At 42.0% G+C, this 18431-nt stretch overlaps 3 protein-coding genes and 1 non-coding gene across 4 annotated transcripts; 3 read left to right on the top strand and 1 right to left on the bottom strand.

The window, feature by feature from the left end:
- The first annotated feature begins 854 nt into the window (after window positions 1–854).
- Window positions 855–7104, top strand: LOC139564792 (protein KRI1 homolog). Its single transcript, XM_071384610.1, has 19 exons — window positions 855–1074; window positions 1784–1860; window positions 2026–2131; window positions 2248–2353; window positions 2443–2500; window positions 2589–2638; window positions 2775–2862; window positions 2964–3041; window positions 3133–3239; window positions 3385–3517; window positions 3613–3708; window positions 3822–3992; window positions 4085–4160; window positions 4255–4373; window positions 4534–4687; window positions 4813–4943; window positions 5432–5496; window positions 5606–5701; window positions 5793–7104. Exons 1-19 carry the CDS (start codon window positions 990–992, stop codon window positions 6277–6279), a joined length of 2283 nt encoding a protein of 760 aa, XP_071240711.1. The 5' UTR covers window positions 855–989; the 3' UTR covers window positions 6280–7104.
- Window positions 5155–5252, top strand: LOC139565566 (Z30 small nucleolar RNA). Its single transcript, XR_011672933.1, has one exon. It is a non-coding gene; the product is annotated as a Z30 small nucleolar RNA (small nucleolar RNA).
- Window positions 7104–9260, top strand: LOC139564793 (kinetochore protein Spc24-like). Its single transcript, XM_071384611.1, has 6 exons — window positions 7104–7248; window positions 7509–7677; window positions 7780–7924; window positions 8527–8631; window positions 8771–8847; window positions 8982–9260. Exons 2-6 carry the CDS (start codon window positions 7524–7526, stop codon window positions 9086–9088), a joined length of 588 nt encoding a protein of 195 aa, XP_071240712.1. The 5' UTR covers window positions 7104–7248; window positions 7509–7523; the 3' UTR covers window positions 9089–9260.
- Window positions 9261–13659: 4399 nt separating this feature from the next.
- LOC139565086 (sphingosine 1-phosphate receptor 1-like) lies at window positions 13660–16710 on the bottom strand. Its single transcript, XM_071385149.1, has 2 exons — window positions 16574–16710; window positions 13660–15282 (listed from the first exon to the last, which is right to left on the bottom strand). Exon 2 carries the CDS (start codon window positions 15002–15004, stop codon window positions 13802–13804), a length of 1203 nt encoding a protein of 400 aa, XP_071241250.1. The 5' UTR covers window positions 15005–15282; window positions 16574–16710; the 3' UTR covers window positions 13660–13801.
- Between the last annotated feature and the right edge of the window lie 1721 nt (window positions 16711–18431).

An 18431-nucleotide genomic window follows, 5' to 3' on the forward strand; every position in this document is an offset into this window, starting at 1 on the left:
AGTAGCTGAGTACAAAGAGCAAAGAGAACATGAATGATAATTGATGCCATGTAAGACCATATACGAGGTTGTTGTTTGAAAGAATCTGAGTAAAGCCCAATTCAGAGAGGTCAGAGCCACATGAATGTTGAGGTGACAAACAGAATATACTGAGAGAATTTGGGCATAGGCCTAAATCGTCCAACTAGACAAAAACAGAACATTATATTGATGAAGTATAAAAAAGGAATAGTTGTCTCGATAATTGCAATTGAAAACTGGGTGAGTAAACTGGTGTCTTTGACCTGTTCTTTCTGAGTCAGATAATTGGAATAATGAATTCCATTACTGTTTTTAAAATACATTCACAAGTCTTGTGTAAACTATCCTCCCAGTAGACATTATCTCCTGTACTTTCACTGTCTGGTCACCTTATGATCTTTAAAAAACCATAGGGATGGAACAGCATGGCACATATGGGCCTATACATATTGACAATTTGTACTAGAGTGCCCCCAGCTGTGCTACTGAGTCTCATTCCAAAAACATTGTGATGGGCTACTACACCATACTACACACACAGACAACACAAAAACATTAGATATCTACAGAGTAGATTAACATTGTATCCGACACACACATTGCTACTAGGTTGGAGATTATTACTCAACATAAATCATACGAATATTCTTACTAACGCAAAAGGAAAAGGCCATCAATGCTCTCAAACTAGGACCCTTAATTTGAATATTTCTAAGAAATATTTGCAAATCAATATGTATTTTGTGATTTTTTTTATATATACAAAAAATCATTTAATATTGGCAACAAATATATTTGTTGATAAAACGTACATATTTTCTAAACCTATGATTGGTTGATCGTCGTTTGGAACTCTGACGCTCCTCGCAGGAAACCACGTGGTAGTTCTATACATGCTGCTGTGGATGTCATGAACAGATTTCACAGAATTATTTTTCCGATAAATATTATCCAGTTCACAAGTAATCATGTCAGGCAAATCGGATTTCAAGATTAATTCAAAGTTTGCAGAGAAATATGACAAATATAGACAAAAAGAAGAGTTACAAAGGCGTAAGTGTGACTTCCCAAGCTTGTTAGCTAGCTAGATGGGGGTGGGTATAATTTGTGGAACGTTCCAACAGGAATCTGTTCCCGAAAACTTCGTAAATAACAAGGTTTCCAACAAACAACACATACAAAGTCGTATAGCGGCAGAATAAAATACCGGGTATGGAGTGGGCTATTTCATTACGTTTTTCACTCACCACGTTTATTCCGAAAAATGTCTGTCCTCACTCTGGTAGCATGTGGACAAACATTAAGAATAAGCTACGTGGTGGGTTGATGCCTATTCGGCAGCTAGTTAGCCAGGTGAATTGATCGTGCTACTTTGTATGCGTTGTTTGTTGGCAACCTTGTACTTTACGTTTTTGGAACAGATTCCTGTTGGAACGTTCCACAAATTATACCCACCCGCTAGATGGCTAGCAAGCCAGCCCTTTAGCTCATGTTAGCTAAAGTTATCCTTTTCAACTAGCTTGCTAACTTTTGATCGCATTTGAAATTAATCTTATTCTGTAACTTATATAATTATACGTTCAGACGTTAACTTAGTCATCGTTACATTTTTGGTTATAACTAGGTAGCTAGCATGTCCAGCTAGCTAGCAATTTAGTTCTGACTTGTTTTCCTGGCAGAATGCTTGCACCACATTGAATGGCTTGTCATGTTCATCATTGATTTATTTCAGTGAAAGACAAATATCATTGATTTATTTCAGTGAAAGACAAATATGGTGACCAAGCTGACGAGAGTGAGTCTGGTTCAGAGTCAGAGTCAGATGGTGATAGCGAGGTGGTAAGTACTATTACTGTATCTAATTTGGCTAGCTATATAGTTTCAAGGTCACAATGCCAACACTGCCATGGTGTTCAGTTTATGGTTTGTCAGTGTTTTTGGCCCTACCTTTTTGTCCTTGACCTGTATATTTGTAATTTCAATGCAGACTAATGTGTGTCTTAGGAACTTGACCCCAAAGTCGAAAGGGACTTCTACAGAACATTGTCTCTGCTGAAGAAGAAAGATCCTAAGATCTATCAGACTGATGCAACGTTCTACACAGTGGAAGGTATGTCATCAGTTCGCGTGTCTTGTTGCTGCAACTGATTACAGTATGACACTTTGATTCTGTGTTTGTTTGTTTAAGAGGTGTCTTTCACCACCCAATTTTTCATTCTTAATCAGATGCATTCATTGGGGATGATGCCCAGCCTTCAACTTCAAAGAAAACCACAGAGAAGCCAATGTATCTGAAAGACTATGAGCGAAAAGTTATCTTGGAAAGGGGAGGGTGAGTGAGCTGCAGATGTCCTACTGTGCATATCTTTATATCTCATTTTGGGCAAATGGTTTGACAATAACAATTTGTCTCATTCCCAGTAAATATGATGATGATGATGAGGAGAGTGATGATGAAGAGGCTGCAAAGAGGAGAGAGGCATGTTATGATACATTGTATGTAATGACACATTTACATGGAGGTATGTCACAAGAAGTCATTTGTTTGCCTTTGCTTTCTTTGACAGAGAGCTGCATCTCCAAGTTACATCCAGGAGCAGAGAGAATTGAAAGAGAGGTAAAGGTTAAATTCTCTCATAATCACTGTGTCCTTTGTCATAAAGAACAGTTTATTTATTTGTGTAAATAAACCCTTGTTTTCTGTCTTTTATAACTGTCTTTGGAACATAAACACCGTGTCATGCTTCCTCCAGCTTCCGTAAGTTCATACAGGACAGTGATGAGGAGGGCAGTGAGGAGGACTTTCAGCTGCTGAAGAGGACCAAAACACAGGAAGAGAAGGTCAGTGGGAACCAGTACCTGACTTTGTCTTATCTTACAGTATAAAGCACTGCAGAGACAAACATTCTATTTTTCTAACCTGCTATCTTTCTACCCAACAGGATAAAGAGGAAGAGGATTATGTGGACTGGCTGAAAGGCCAGGCAGAGCTGGATGGCCCAGAAGCGGTGCAGGACATGGTGAGTGATGGAGAGACTGTGGGAATAGAGGGAAAGAGAGAGCTATGTAATGACCTGCTGTGACTGAAATATGTGCTGTGTGTTGAGACAGAAATACCTGAGGGACTATTGGAACGACCCAGAGCTGGATGAGGAGGAGTGTTTCCTTAGGGATTTTGTCCTGAATAAGGGCTACATGGAGAAAGATGACGTGGACAGGTAACAGTTATTTACATAAGTTATTTTATGTGTTTATACATTTTTCGTTTTTTTCGTTTTTGTCCATGTATGCTTTCAATTGTAATCGTAGAGCAGTGCTCAGCACCACTCTGACTGTGTACTAATCTGCCATGGCTGTGTTCAGGATCCCCAGCTATGACGAAGTGGTGAATGATGACGTGGAGGACTCAGAAGAGGATGGGGAGTCGTTCTTGGAGCGCCAGGGGGACTTTGAAAGACACTACAACTTCCGCTTTGAGGAGCCTGATGCCCAGAAGGTGGACTTACCCGTCTGTCTCTACATGCACATGTCTGTTTGTATGGTGTAGTGTATGTACCTTGGTCTCATATAGTATCTTATTGTTCCTTACAGATCAAGACTTACCCCCGTACCATTGCCACCTCTGTCCGCTCCAAAGACGAGCGCAGGAAGCTCAAAAGGGAGGAAGTGAAGGATAGGAAGAAAAAGGTCAGTAGACTCTCTCTTTTAGTTAATCTTATACATCATACCATCCCTTCCTCATTTCTCTCACCCTCCCACTCTCCCAACGAACTGACCTGTCACTCTTCTGGCCCCTGCAGGAGAAGGAGCAGAAGCATGAGCAGCTGAAGCAGCTGAAGAACCTGAAGCGTAATGAGATCATGCAGAAGCTGCGGCGGCTGCAGGAGCTGACAGGCAACGAGCAGCTGGCCTTCAGTCAGGTGGACCTGGAGGGAGACTTTGACCCCCAGCAGCATGACCAGCTCATGCAGGTGACCACACACACACCTCAAGAAGAGAAACGGATTGTAAATAAAAAGACACTCCTCTTATTGTCTCTCCCTGTATTTTTTTATTCTTCCAGAAATTCTTTGGTGATGGATATTATGGAGAGGAAGGGGGGGAGAAGCCCCAGTTTGAAGTTGAAGAGCTAGAGGGTGGTAAGTCACTCGTTGCTGATTTTATTATCTCAAGTAGAATTTAATACTTTAGAATCGGTGGCATTGTAATAAGGTAGCTTTCTCTGTCCTGCAGAACACTGGAACTGGGACACATGGACAGGAGAGGGTGGAGACAAGGAATATGGTGGTGAGGAAGAGGAGCATGAAGGAGAAGAGTACGACCAGCCAAACTGTGAAGATCCAGATTTTATTGTGAGTTCCTCTCATATGATCATCACTTCAGCATTGCCTGCAGACCTTCAGAAACACGTTTAGTGGAGGCTAGTCAGAAATAAAGGTCTCGTTGATGTTGGAGATAGTCAGGCCTTTGAGATTGTATGTGACTCACTCATCTGAACTCTCACTTGACCAGATGGATGCAGACTATGATCCCAGTCAGCCAAGCACCTCCAAGAAGCAGAAGAAAAAGGAGAAGATGAAGGTGGATGCCCCACTGATGGGAAAGAAGAGAAAGAAGTCTCATTTTGCTGAGGTCATTACCCAAAACAAGCCTGTGTTTGACCCCCGTAAGTCTCAGGAGGTTCACCACCATGAATCTTGGGTTATTTTCCATAACCTTATCAATTCTGTTTGATGTACTATAGATATTGAGACTGAATTCTCTTTCATGTATCCATCCTTTGTGTTTCAGAGGAGAAGTCCTTTGAGCAGTACCTGGACGAGTACTATAAGCTGGACTATGAGGACATCATAGACGATATCCCCTGCAGGTTTCGCTACAGGCAGGTCCTGGCCAATGACTTTGGCCTGTCCACTGATGAGGTGAGACTGGGAGCTCTAGTTCCTACTAGGTTGTCTCAGGGTTGGGTTCAAGTCAATTCAGGAAGTACACTAAAATTCAAACTTTTTCCCATGCTTTTCAATTAGAAAAAAATTGAGTTTGGTTAACTTTTTTAGTTGTTTGGAATTTAAATATAATTGACCCCCGAACCCTGGGTTGTGCTATAGTGTTGCACTGTACAGACCCTGAGTCCTGCACTGATGAGCTGAGATGCGACTGACCTGGTATTGCCACCCTCCGGGGACGGCTCTGACCAGGGCATGACTTCAGTCAATCTTCTCTCTGAGCAGACGAGGATGAGGAGAGAATGATAGAAAGGGAAATGCTTGTATGCACTGAGTTATCAACTTGTTTGGAGCCTTATCTGCACAAATTAGGTTTAAAGTCATTTCTGTGGATTTAGCGTCTTTGTTTAAAGTGGCTGTATGAATATGTTACTATTACAGAAAGTAACTTGTTCTTCCCTCAGATCCTGGGAGCAGATGAGAAAGAGCTGAACCGCTGGGCCTCGCTAAAGAAGACCTGCATGTTCAGGTACTGAACCTGGTCTCAAAACAGTAGGCATTTACTAATCAGCTACCTATGGGGAAAATGGCCTTCCAGATTTTTCCTTTTCTATTTTTTTCTTCAATCTCTTTTTCAGGTCTGACAAGGAAGAGATGAGTGATTTGCAGAACTACAAAATCAAAGGACAAAATGTGAAGAAAAAGATAGAAGTCTTGAACTCTTTCTATGCTGAGTGAGTATTCTACCATATGCAGAATATGTTCTCTAAGAAATCTGAACTGAATTATCATCATTGACCAATTTGTGCTCATATTTCCTTGCAGGGAGGACAAAGCAGAGGGCAAGACCAAAGTGGGTAAGAAGAGAAGAGACAGGATGAAGAATGCAGAGAAGGATGACAAGGATCTGGAGGATGATGATGAGGCTGGACCCAGTCAGGAAAGCTCTGCATTGGACTCTGGTGAGGGGACGGTAGTCCAGGCACTGAGAGAGGCAGGAGACCAGGAAGAGGAGTTCCTGGTACCCAAATCCAAGAAGCTGAAACTGGAGCAGGAAACAGTTGCTACCACTCAGGAGACTGCCAACACAAGGACTGAAAGGCCAAAATTGCCAAAGAAGAAAAACAGGCACCCAGGAAGCCGCCTCATGTCAGGGAAGGGGCCCTTCAGGGTGAAAATGGGTGGGCGAGAGTTCAGCGGACAGAGACTGAAGGCCTATGGACTGAATCCCAAGAGACTGCACTTCAGGCAGCTTGGCAGGCAGAAACGAAAGGCTCAAGCGAAGAGTGAGAAGCAAGGGATCAAGGAGTGAGGGAGAGAACGGCATCATTATGATTTATGTCCCCTTATATTTTTGTGGTTTGCGGTGAATGGTTGGTAAAGTGACAAACTGCACAATATAAATGGACCAGAGAACAGTATGGTTTCTAATAAATCAAAGTTGAATGAGCTTACAATAGCATTGGCACTGATAGTTGCCATTCCTGCTATTTTTCAGAGTGCCGCTTAGAATTGTATATTTTGTATTTTATTCCTGAAAACTATCAGACCAACTTGAACAACTCTTGGAACAATTGTGATTTACTTGACTGTATTTTGCAAACTGCAATACAATTGTAGGACATTTTGTGTACTCCAACTGTTCTTGAGAAGAAAATGGTTCCCTAAAATGTACAAATGTTGTCCAGAAATAACCTCTGGAGGTACAGTGAACCTACCTATCTCACAACACAACCACAGTTCCATCAAAGAGAGTATGTATTCTATAAATCATTGGTTCTCAACCAGGTGTACGTGGCCTATCCACGGGGTACTTGAGAAGAATAGACCATAGGCCTACTGGTAAAATGCACATGAGGTGGTCCTCTGGGCAGTGCAAAATTCAGTTGGTGGTACAGTAATCGAAAAAGGTTGGGAACCACTGCTGTACGTTCGTCTAATGAAAATTCAACTCCGTCGGTCCATCAGGTTCCATTGTGTAAAATAAATCTTGCAATCTCTTGACATTGGCGCCCCCATATGGATCTGCCCAATCAGAACGCTGGATATTTTTGGCGCTTTCTATTAATTGTATATTTTCAATTGTAGGCATCTACTTATTGTTATATTGTGTATGTGAATAAATATTTTACATTTCTCCTGTAATTTATTTTTTTGAAACAAATTCTGTCAGGCACTTTCTCTGGCACCTCATGTAAGCGCGCGCGTTCGCAGGACAACTTTGAATTACGGAAACGAGTGAAGCAAAACTCGGTGAACTGTTTACATTCGGCAAAACACGGTAAGTCGATGCTTGTTATTGTATACCTTTCTAAACGTATCTAATTAAGATGTTAGTAACAGTAGCTGTCGTCAGAGGGTCTGGGCATTAAAGTTGACTGCTGTTTTCAAGCAAGAGCCTCTGCAGCTAACGTTAGTTAGACATAGCATTGGATTTTGTTGACGTAGGCAGCAAACCATTTTAGTGGTGTTGATGCACCAGCTAGTCTGCTCTAGAACAGGCAGTCATTTATTATCTATTTCTACAAAAATATTCCACAGAAAAGACGTGCCACCATGCTTCAGGACGTTATGGACACGGGAGAGTCGATGGTCAAAATACTGAAAAGCAGCAAAGCTGACGATGAATTAAGAAAAGTGAGAGAAAAACAGCAGTGTTTCTTTGAGCGACACTTTGACACGAAGAAAACCATCACACTGGTGTTAAACGGTAAGGAAAAATAATCAACTTGTAGATCCTGTCATATGATAACTTACTTTCTTTCCATTCCGTCAAGATATATAGCCTAATCTTGCTCGCCATTGTCTTCAGGTGTAGTTCAGTGTGAGGATGAGGCGAGCCAGAAGCTGCTGGACATGGAGGGGCAGAAGAGCCAGGCAGAGCGGGAACTGAACAGCCTGGAGCAGGAGCTGCAGCAGTGTACAGCAAGGAGCCAGAACATGGACTCAGAACTACAGTATCCTTCACCCAGTCATGTTCTGTCTCTACACAGAACAAGTTCTTCATGTACTGCAATTGGTGCTCTCAAAAGTGCACATGAATGCTGTGTTGCCCAGATAATACATATAGGGAGCAGTCACATTCTACCTTGAACTTGTCCATTGCTGCAGGCTGACCAGGCTGCCATCCATTGATGAAAGTATTTTGAGATTTCAGTTTATATGCCATACAGTGAGCATGCAGAGGATCCTCCCAGTGACTAGCGTGGAAGTGTGTTAAAATCTGCTACAACCACTTTGAATCAGGTGTTTTCTCGAAAGAGAAATGCATGCACACATTTTTTAAAGTCTATGCAAATTTTACCTACTAGCACAATGTTTTTTATCACGTTAAACTTATTTTGGGACTCCACCCCTGTAAATGTAATTTGCCTGATGACATACTAGTGGACAAGGATTCTTATTTAATACAAGCGCATTTGTTACCTCGCCTCCGCTCCTCGATTCCCTTTGACCTTTTTCAAAATCAGGCAAGGAGAGGATGGAGTTGAGGAAGCGTGGAGTCGAACAGCACCAATTGAGATTCTCCCCGTGTTGGTTTCCTTGACCTGTTCCACAGGTTCCTGCAGAGGGAGCTGGAGAGTCTGCGTGACTCAGAGCAGGAGCTGCAGACCCTGCAGCAGGAGGTTGATGATGACACTACAGAGGTCATCCCATCAGCCATGTGAGTAGGACTAACAGCATACTGAAATAATCACTCCCAACACCACACGAGCCCACCACACTAAACCCTGATAGTCGGTGAGCATTGATCTCACATCATGAACAGCATGGTGCAACTTGACAAACTGTTAATTCTGCAGATACGTGGCCCAGTTGTACCACAAGGTGACCAAGATCAAGTGGGAATATGACACGGAGCCACACATCCTGAGAGGAGGTATTTGTCACTGCATAACTATTTTTCCATCACCCTTTGACAAGTCACAAATGTGGAACTCTTGTTTAATGGCTGGTTGATGTGGGTTTTGGTTGCGTTTAACTAACGTTTGAGTGTACTTTAATCCCTTGCAGTGCACTATGGAGCTGACCTGGCCACGCCAATCAACATAGACACCTCTGTGCGGTCTCGGTGTTCAGTCAGTGATGAGCTGTGGAACTTTGTCAGCACTGAATGGTAGAAGAGATCAAAGTAAAGTTGCCATATCTGTCCAGTAGTTGTTTGTCCTGTAGTTGGGTTGTGTTTGTGTTGTGTGTTGTAATACATTTGTTTTATACTAAGATTGTATTCCTATTGTTGGTATTGACTTGCATGACATTTTGTTATATTGAATAAAGCAGTTTTCCTAAGCATCACATTTCCTAGAATTACTTATTTGGGTAGTAACCTATAACCCTAGCTTTTATTTGTATATACTTTCAACAAAGACATTGGTTTTTTATAAAGACCATTTTCTGTCAATAGATGTCATTGCAAACCCACTGCTTTCTGATATGGTACTGAAATTACTGTATTGAATTTGGGTGCTGATCACCTTTTTAATGCAATAAATGTCCAATGTGAAGGTGTGCTTATGCAACAGACAGTATTCTGGACTGCATTGCAGCAATAACATTTTTTTTTTAAACTTTTTTTTTGCAAACTTTGTGAGATTTTCTGGGATGGTAACTGTTATTCATGGCAAATGCTATTCCTCCATGGGCTTTCCAAGCAAGGAGGCTGCACAATTGACTAGTGTTTCTGAGGTTTTGGTTGAATAAAAAGATAATTGTAACTGCTGCAGTAATAATGTGTTGCTGTTATTAGTTGTCTACCCATTGAATTTTCCTAATGAACATCTTTGAGTCGAAAAGCCCAAGGGATAAAATTATTGGCAGTGCAGAAAGCCTGACATGAGTTATTGTGGAGATTATCTCATTTTAGAGCAACTCTATTTATTAAATTTGTGGCCAGCTGAAACTTGACCCACTTTTGCAAAAGTCCATTTTGACAAAGTGAGTTCAACCATTTATGGTTGAGAGGACTTGTTTCTAGTCTTGAATGGAAAAGGGCAGTTTTTTTGTTCACACACAATTTATGCAAATCTTACCATTACTCTTCATTGCACATCCCACACGTTTTGTAAATGAGTCATATTTTATTGTCAATGCTTAGGTAGGTTTCTGCCAGTGTAGCATGTGGTGAGTAGTTGGTTTGATACAGGGCGGGGGACAGGTTTCGTTTGGATCTCAACTCGTGTAACCTCGTCAGCTGGGGGTTTCATGTTTATAATATTACTGGAAATGGGGCATCAAGTATATTGTCCCCAATGACTGCTGCCTTCTCTATGTGTTACCACAAGCGCATGTCTTCTTGGGTGGTTGCTTCTGGTATGGAATTGGTGCACTGTGGGTTAAGTGGGGGGGTTTGTCGTGTGTGCTTGTGTGTTTACTTTAATAACTTCAGCATCGATCAGACATTTACATTTTATTGTGATATACAGTACATTGTTTCTTTGGCATCTGTCTCTGCTCTATCGTGGGAAAGTACACCTTTGTGTATACAGTGGGGAGAACAAGTATTTGATACACTGCCGATTTTGCAGGTTTTCCTACTTACAAAGCATGTAGAGGTCTGTAATTCTTATCATAGGTACACTTCAACTGTGAGAGACGGAATCTAAAACAAAAATCCAGAAAATCACAGTATTTAATCACCTACCAACCAGTAAGAATTCCGGCTCTCACAGACCTGTTAGTTTTTCTTTAAGAAGCCCTCCTGTTCTCCACTCATTACCTGTATTAACTGCACCTGTTTGAACTCGTTACCTGTATAAAAGACACCTGTCCACACACTCAATCAAACAGACTCCAACCTCTCCACAATGGCCAAGACCAGAGAGATGTGTAAGGACATCAGGGGTAAAATTGTAGACCTGCACAAGGCTGGGATGGGCTACAGGACAATAGGCAAGCAGCTTGGTGAGAAGGCAACAACTGTTTTGGCGCAATTATTAAAAAATGGAAGAAGTTCAAGATGACGTTCAATCACCCTCGGTCTGGGGCTTCATGCAAGATCTCACCTCGTGGGGCATCAATGATCATGAGGAAGGTGAGGGATCACCCCAGAACTACACGGCAGGACCTGGTCAATGACCTGAAGAGAGCTGGGACCACAGTCTCAAAGAAAACCATTAGTAACACACTACGCCGTCATGGATAAAAATTCTGCAGCGCACGCAAGGTCCCCCTGCTCAAGCCAGCGCCAGGCCCGTCTGAAGTTTGCCAATGACCATCTAGAATCTAGATGATCTAGATGATGAGAATCTAGATGATGATGATCCAGAGGAGGAACGGGAGAAGGTCATGTGGTCTGATGAGACAAAAATAGAGCTTTTTGGTCTAAACTCCACTCGCTGTGTTTGGAGGAAGAAGAAGGATGAGTACAACCCCAAGAACACCATCCCAACCGTGAAGCATGGAGGTGGAAACATTCTTTGGGGATGCTTTTCTGCAAAGGGGACAGGACGACTGCACCGTATTGAGGGGAGGATGGATGGGGCCATGTATCACGAGATCTTGGCCAACAACCTCCTTCCCTCAGTAAGAGCATTGAAGATGGGTCGTGGCTGGGTCTTCCAGCATGACAACGACCCGAAACACACAGCCAGGGCAACTAAGGAGTGGCTCCGTAAGAAGCATCTCAAGGTCCTGGAGTGGCCTAGCCAGTCTCCAGACCTGAACCCAATAGAAAATCTTTGGAGGGAGCTGAAAGTCCGTATTGCCCAGCGACAGCCCCGAAACCTGAAGGATCTGGAGAAGGTCTGTATGGAGGAGTGGGCCAAAATCCCTGCTGCAGTGTGTGCAAACCTCTTCAAGAACTACAGGAAACGTATGATCTCTTTAATTGCAAACAAAGGTTTCTGTACCAAATATTAAGTTCTGCTTTTCTGATGTATCAAATACTTATGTCATGCAATAAAATGCAATTTAATTACTTAAAAATCATAAAATGTGATTTTCTGGATTTTTTAGATTCCGTCTCTCACAGTTGAAGTGTACCTATGATAAAAAATTACAGACCTCTACATGCTTTGTAATTAGGAAAACCTGCAAAATCGGCAGTGTATCAAATACTTGTTCTCCCCACTGTATGTATATTTTGTAGACTGTTCCATGTTCTCAAATGAATTAAGTTGACATTTGCTTATCAGTGTTTATGCACTTTTCAGTGTTGAAGTATATGGTATGTGATGACTATATAGGTCAAAGCCTTTTATAACTGGTGGATGATGGGAGGGTATGTTTCCTGTGAAAGATCTGAAACATCGCTCTCACCACATTGACACTAGCACTTTCATATTCTCACACATGAGGCCTCTGGCTTCACAAAGATTTGGTGAGAGGAAATAACTAGATTTAATGTTATTTGTATGGATGTTTATTCTGCAAAACAATGACCAAAAATACTGTTTTTGTAGATATTGTTCACATTTATTTATTGTTTGAATGTACATAAAACATTGGCAGTGGCCTCATAAATTAAGTTTAGTTCAGAATAAACAAAATACAGAAACTATAGTTCATTTTATTTACACAATATACTGTATAGTACAATAAGACAGAAATATAAATATTTTCATTTGTACATTTATATACAATGTGAAAACAGATTTTGAATTGCTTGCTTTTTAAACATCACTGCTGTCACAATGGAACTTTATACATGGAACCCCAAGCATTTGTGGTTTGTCTTTGACAAATTTCTATTAACCACTGTTTACAGAAGATAGACATAACACTTCATTGCATGAGAGGGATATTCTCCAGCTTGTTCAGGAAAGTTCTGAAGGCTATTGTTTTTGTGAACAGGTTGTGTTCAATATGATTTCCATACTTTGAGTCCACAAAACTAAGCCTAATCTGTCCTTTTTATTGCTCACAATCATGTCTGCTGCTACGTGTGTTTTAGAGACCTCCAAAGATGTGCAAACCAGAAGAGGCATCAACGTGAAATTCTCTGTGTGTCTAAGCCACCAAGCCTCTAATGTTGGTCTGGGGACCTCTACCCAGAATTCCAGCTGACCTGAGATCAGATTACAAAAATGCCATGGTTCTGGCAGCAGTTTTGGGTGTGGATGCTTCATGTTTTAATTACATGTCATTATGTTTGTATTATGTATTTTCTGGAGAGAGGATAAGGATGAGCCTTAGCATGACTCAAATGTATACTTTATGTGTATGACTCAAAATAAAATGTACTGAATGTGTTTCAATGTTTGTATAATAAAAAACATGAATAACATTAATTTCACAGCTGCTGGTTGAGTGGTTCTCTTTAAATACCGGTAAATGGTGAATTCAAAATGCTGCTACAAACATGAATCCATTCCTTCAGGAGGGTTTTTCTTTTCGGCAGTTTGGATTATGGAAGATTGTTAACGTATGAAAGATATATTTTATCTCAGCATACGAGAAAAGGATTTTCACAGTATGTGAACAGCATATTAATCTGTTAAATGCTTGGCGCCGAAGACTAAAAACCAACAAGGTATTTCTTTCTCTAACACTGTGACGGAGGTTTGACTTCCTAACAATAGACTGACCAGTCTTTAAGTGGAAACCTCCAGCTTATCTGTCTAGGAAGAAAATGCCAGACCAGGGGAGGAAGGCAAAACATAGGACAATGGTGGGTTCCGCTGACGTTCTCTACCATTGAGGTGAGAGGAAGAGTATTACTTCCTCCTTGCTTGTAGTTCCATTTACAACCCATACGTAACATGTAGTAGTCTCACAGCTGTAAGATGGTGCCGAAGAGTGGTCCAGTCAAGGGGGTATCCAGAACTCTGCTCTTACTGTAATTGGACAATTATCCATTATTACTGCTTGAGTCACATTGGGCCGTCATGGACAAGTCATGTCTTTGACATCCTGGGGTAGATGGCTTTAATAGTGGAAGGGGTGAAGTTGGCAGAGGAGACTGTGATCTCCAGGCCCTCCAGCCTATGGGAGGGCGCCTCAGTCTTGCTGGTACTGCACTCCAGGAAGGACATCCCTATCTTCTTCACCTGGCCATCCTTGGTGAGGAGGCAGCGTCGACACAGCAGCCTCAGGATGGCCCTCCTCATGTCCTTACTGGTCAGGGTATAGATGATGGGATTGAGGAGAGAGTTGATCATGGCGATGCCCAGGAAGTAGTCCGCCTTGAAGAGCACCTGGCAGCTCCGTGCCGGGCAGCAGAAGTCCAGCAAGAGGAGGATGAAGAGAGGCAGCCAGCAGACGATGAAGACACCCAGTACGATGGTGACCGTCTTCAGCAGGGCCATGTACTTCTGGGACTTGCGGGCCAGGCCTTTGCGCTGCGGGCCAGAGCCCAGGTGCTTTGTGTTGGACTTGACAGTGTGGAAGATGCGCACATAAAGCACCACGATGGCCAGCAGCACAGCGGTGAACACGGTGATGAAGAAGAGGATGTAGCTTTTGGCGAAGAGCGGCAGGACGGTGGAGCACTGGTCCAGGCGGCCCATACAGTTCCAGCCCAGGACGGGCAGCACCCCCAGGAACACTGACAGAACCCAGCTGGCCCCGATCAGGGCAAACATCCGGCCTCGCTTGGCCCCCTGGTAGGGCTTCATCCTCACCATAGTGACATGGCGCTCAATGGCGATGGCCAGGAGGCTGATGACGGAGGCGGCCAGCGTTATGAAGACCCCCCCCTCCCTCAGGAACCACAGCACAGGGGTCATCTTTAACGTGTTGGCCCCTGAAGTCACAATGTTCACCATGTAGGTGAAGCCTGCTAGCAGGTCTGAGAGTGTTAGGTTGCCTAACAGATAGTACATGGGCAGATGGAATTTTTTATTCCTCCAGATAGCTAACAGCACCACAGCATTCTCCAGCACTATGAGCAAGCAGATCAGCAGGAAGGCTATGGCCTCTGGCTTTAGTCCATCTTTGTACTTGTTCTCCTTCAGTTTGCCTGTGTAGTTGTAGTGTTCTCTGATGACAGCATTGCTCTGGTACTCGTGGAACATCTGGAGCAGGTACCCTGCCGAGGGGGACATGGGAACCACAGTGGGGGCAGCAACAGCAGCGTAAGCGGCATGCGATGCTTCCATTGGTATTCTGGGAATGTTGCTTTCTTTTTAGCTGACAAGATGCTTTCCACTCTGCATCACATAGTTCTTAGGCAGTCCATAATTCAATATGTTGGAAGTGGGGAATGTACATTCCTTAGGAAATCTATCTTTGAATGTCGTTTCTGACAGATAGATCAGTCCAGTTTTTTGTATTTAATATAAGAATGGATGGTAATAAGAATGTTCAATGTGATAGCGTTATCCAAAACTGTGCAATGCCTGGACAATCCACTGGATGGCTCAGACAAGCAAGAAACCTGGAAACAAAATAACAGTATTGAAATACAGTATAATAGCCTATTTATCTGTAACAACACACACATGTAAATAAAAGGGAGGGGGATGTACATTCTTCATTAATCTTGTAATTAACAGTACCTGTCTTCATTCAAATTCTAATAGAATGTTTTTGAGTATGAAACTAGCAAAGACATTACTCCACAGGTGCCTTACAAATGAGAAATTACCAAGCTAAGGCGCCATTAAATAGACATAATAACAGAATTCCCAATATTAGTGTTTTGTCCTGGAGAAACTTGGCCATTTATGTCACTAATTCATATTGATCTTTAGCATATTTATCTTCATCTTCCAGCTCAGTTTTATTTTTGGGGGGCAAAACTGTCATTCTGCCTGTCAACACACACACACACACACACACACACACACACACACACACACACACACACACACACACACACACACACACACACACACACACACACACACACACACACACACACACACACACACACACACACACACACACACACCACTCACCACATACGCTTCTGCTACTGCCTATTTACTGTCAGTTGTCTATCCTGTTGTCCAGTCACTTTACCCATACCTATATATACACAGCTACGTCAATTACCTCGTACCCTTGCACATCGACTCAGGTACAGGTACTCCCTGAATAGCCATTTTATTTTTTACTCGTTATTGTTATTCGTTGTGCACTGTGTATTTATTCCTTGTCCCACTAAGGACCAGTATGTAAGCATTTCAGTGTTAGTCTACACCTGTTGTTTACGAAGCATGTGCAAATACAATTGTATTAAATTGTATTTGAGGCACTGTTGCCTATCTGTTTGAAACATAGCATATGATAAAAACACTACTTCAAAATTATTATGGATTGGGTATGCAAATGTATGAATTAAGTTACGTTTTTTAAATAATTATTAGTTATTCAAGTTTTTATTATTTCAGAAAAAGAACAAGAAAACACTGAAATCTGTTGTCATCAACTTGTCAGTGGACAAGTATAGGCTAAAGGCTTGTATCAAAATTGTGAGGCTAAATATCTGGATTTTCCACAACATTGCTGAATTTCTCAAATATAAGACAAATAAACATGTCCTTGCTTTAGCCTAGTTATTATATGCCATCAAATTATAGAATTTCGACCAACTGTCTAAAACGCCATAATATCTGTTGAATAAATAAATACCAAACAAGTATCATTCAAATATTTATAAAAACGAAAAATACCCAGTACAAATATAAGTAGGCTATTACACAAATATAACTACAAAGACATACCTTTTAGAAGTTTAGCTTTGCCTGAGAACGTGTTCTTATTTAGCGCAGTTGTCTTGCGTTTGAATACAGTACGCTCTGACCGATGATCAGACGTGACAAATTGTGATGGGAGAAAATAGACTGGTGCGAGACTCGACTTGAAGTGGGCTGGGCTGGACTCTGCCCTCCAACGCTCAGCCTTCCTCTCTACCTCTCCTTTACTTGGCTTCTGAAGTCGCAATAACTGTAGGTAAATACATTGCCCGAGGTGGCTTGGAGATGAAATAGCATTACTCTCTGATTTACAATTATTGCAGGGATGCGGAGTGAGGCATTTATGATCTGTTTTGGCTACAGGCAGTTGCGCATGCTGTAAGGTTTAAAAGTGCATTCTTTCTAGGTCAATGCCATCTGATATGTTTTTGATCTGTGGTTGTAAAATGGATCACTATACTACTTCCCAACCTGGTCTTAGAGCATTTCATATGATTCTGTACATAAATACATCACACTCCATTTAGTATGATATGTTACGTTTCGTATGGATTGTATTAATTTGTGTATGTTTATCATCCATTTCGTATTATGTGTTCCGAATTACAATTTGTATGATATGTTATACATTTTCAAAATGTACAATATGTTACGAATTTGCTAATTGTATGATAATAATCCAATAATCCAATTTGTTGTGGCTAATGTTATCTAGGTGGCTAGGAGGCTAACGTTAACCGTAGCTACCTGGATAATGTTAGCTAGGGGTTAGGGTTAAGGTTAGGTTAAGGGTTAAGGTTAGGGTTAGGGGAAGGGTTAACTAAAAGGGTTAAGGTTAGGGTTAGGTGAAGGGTTAGCTAAAAGGGTTAAGGTTAGGGTTAGGTGAAGGGTTAAGGGAAGGGTTAGGGGAAGGGTTAGCTAACATGCTAAGTAGTTGCAAAGTAGCTAAAAAGTGGCATGTAGTTGAAAAGTTGCTTATTAACTAAAATGCACAAGTTTTCCGTGATGAGATTTGAACATGCAACGTTTGGGTTGCAAGACGTTCGCGTTATATGCTCAACCAATCACTGATTAAGAGGGGTTGGGTTAAATGCGAAAGACACATTTCAGTAGAAGGCATCCAGTTCTACGACTGACTAGGTACCCCCCTTTCCCTTTCCCTTCTTTAATTTTGCCTTAGGTAACATTCTGTCTCATGTAACCATACCAAACGTAACATATCATACTATGTAAAGTGTTGGTCCCACGTTTCATGAGCTGAAATAAAAGATCCCAGAAATGTACCATATGCACAAAAAGCTTATTTCTCTCAAATGTTGTGCACAAATTTGTTTACATCCGTGTTAGTGAGCATTTCTCAATTGCCAAGATAATCCATCCACCTGACAGGTGTGGTATATCAAGAAGCTGATTAAACAGCATGATCATTACACAGGTGCTTCTTGTCCTGGGGACAATAAGAGGCCACTCTAAAATGTGCAGTTTTGTCACACAATACAATGCCACAGATGTCTCAAGTTTTGAGGCAGCGTGCAATTGGCATGCGGAATGTCCACTTGAGCTGTTGCCAGAGAATGTTAATTTCCCTACCATAAGCCGCCTCCAATGCTATTTTAGAGAAAATGTCCAACCGGCCTCGCAACTGCAGACCACGTGTAACCATGCCAGCCCAGGACCCCCCAATCCGGCTTCTTCACCTGCGGGATCATCTGAGACCAGCCACCCAGACAGCTGATGAAACTGAGGAGTATTTCTGTCTGTAATAAAGCCCTTTTGTGGGGAAAAACTCATAATGATTGGGTGGGCCTGCCTCCCCAGTGGGTGGGCCTGGCTCCCAAGTAGGTGGGCCTATGCCCTCCCAGGCATAGGCCCACCCAACTGGGCA

The sequence above is a fragment of the Salvelinus alpinus genome, chromosome 36 (assembly GCF_045679555.1).
Source record: "Salvelinus alpinus chromosome 36, SLU_Salpinus.1, whole genome shotgun sequence".
NCBI lineage: Eukaryota > Metazoa > Chordata > Actinopteri > Salmoniformes > Salmonidae > Salvelinus > Salvelinus alpinus.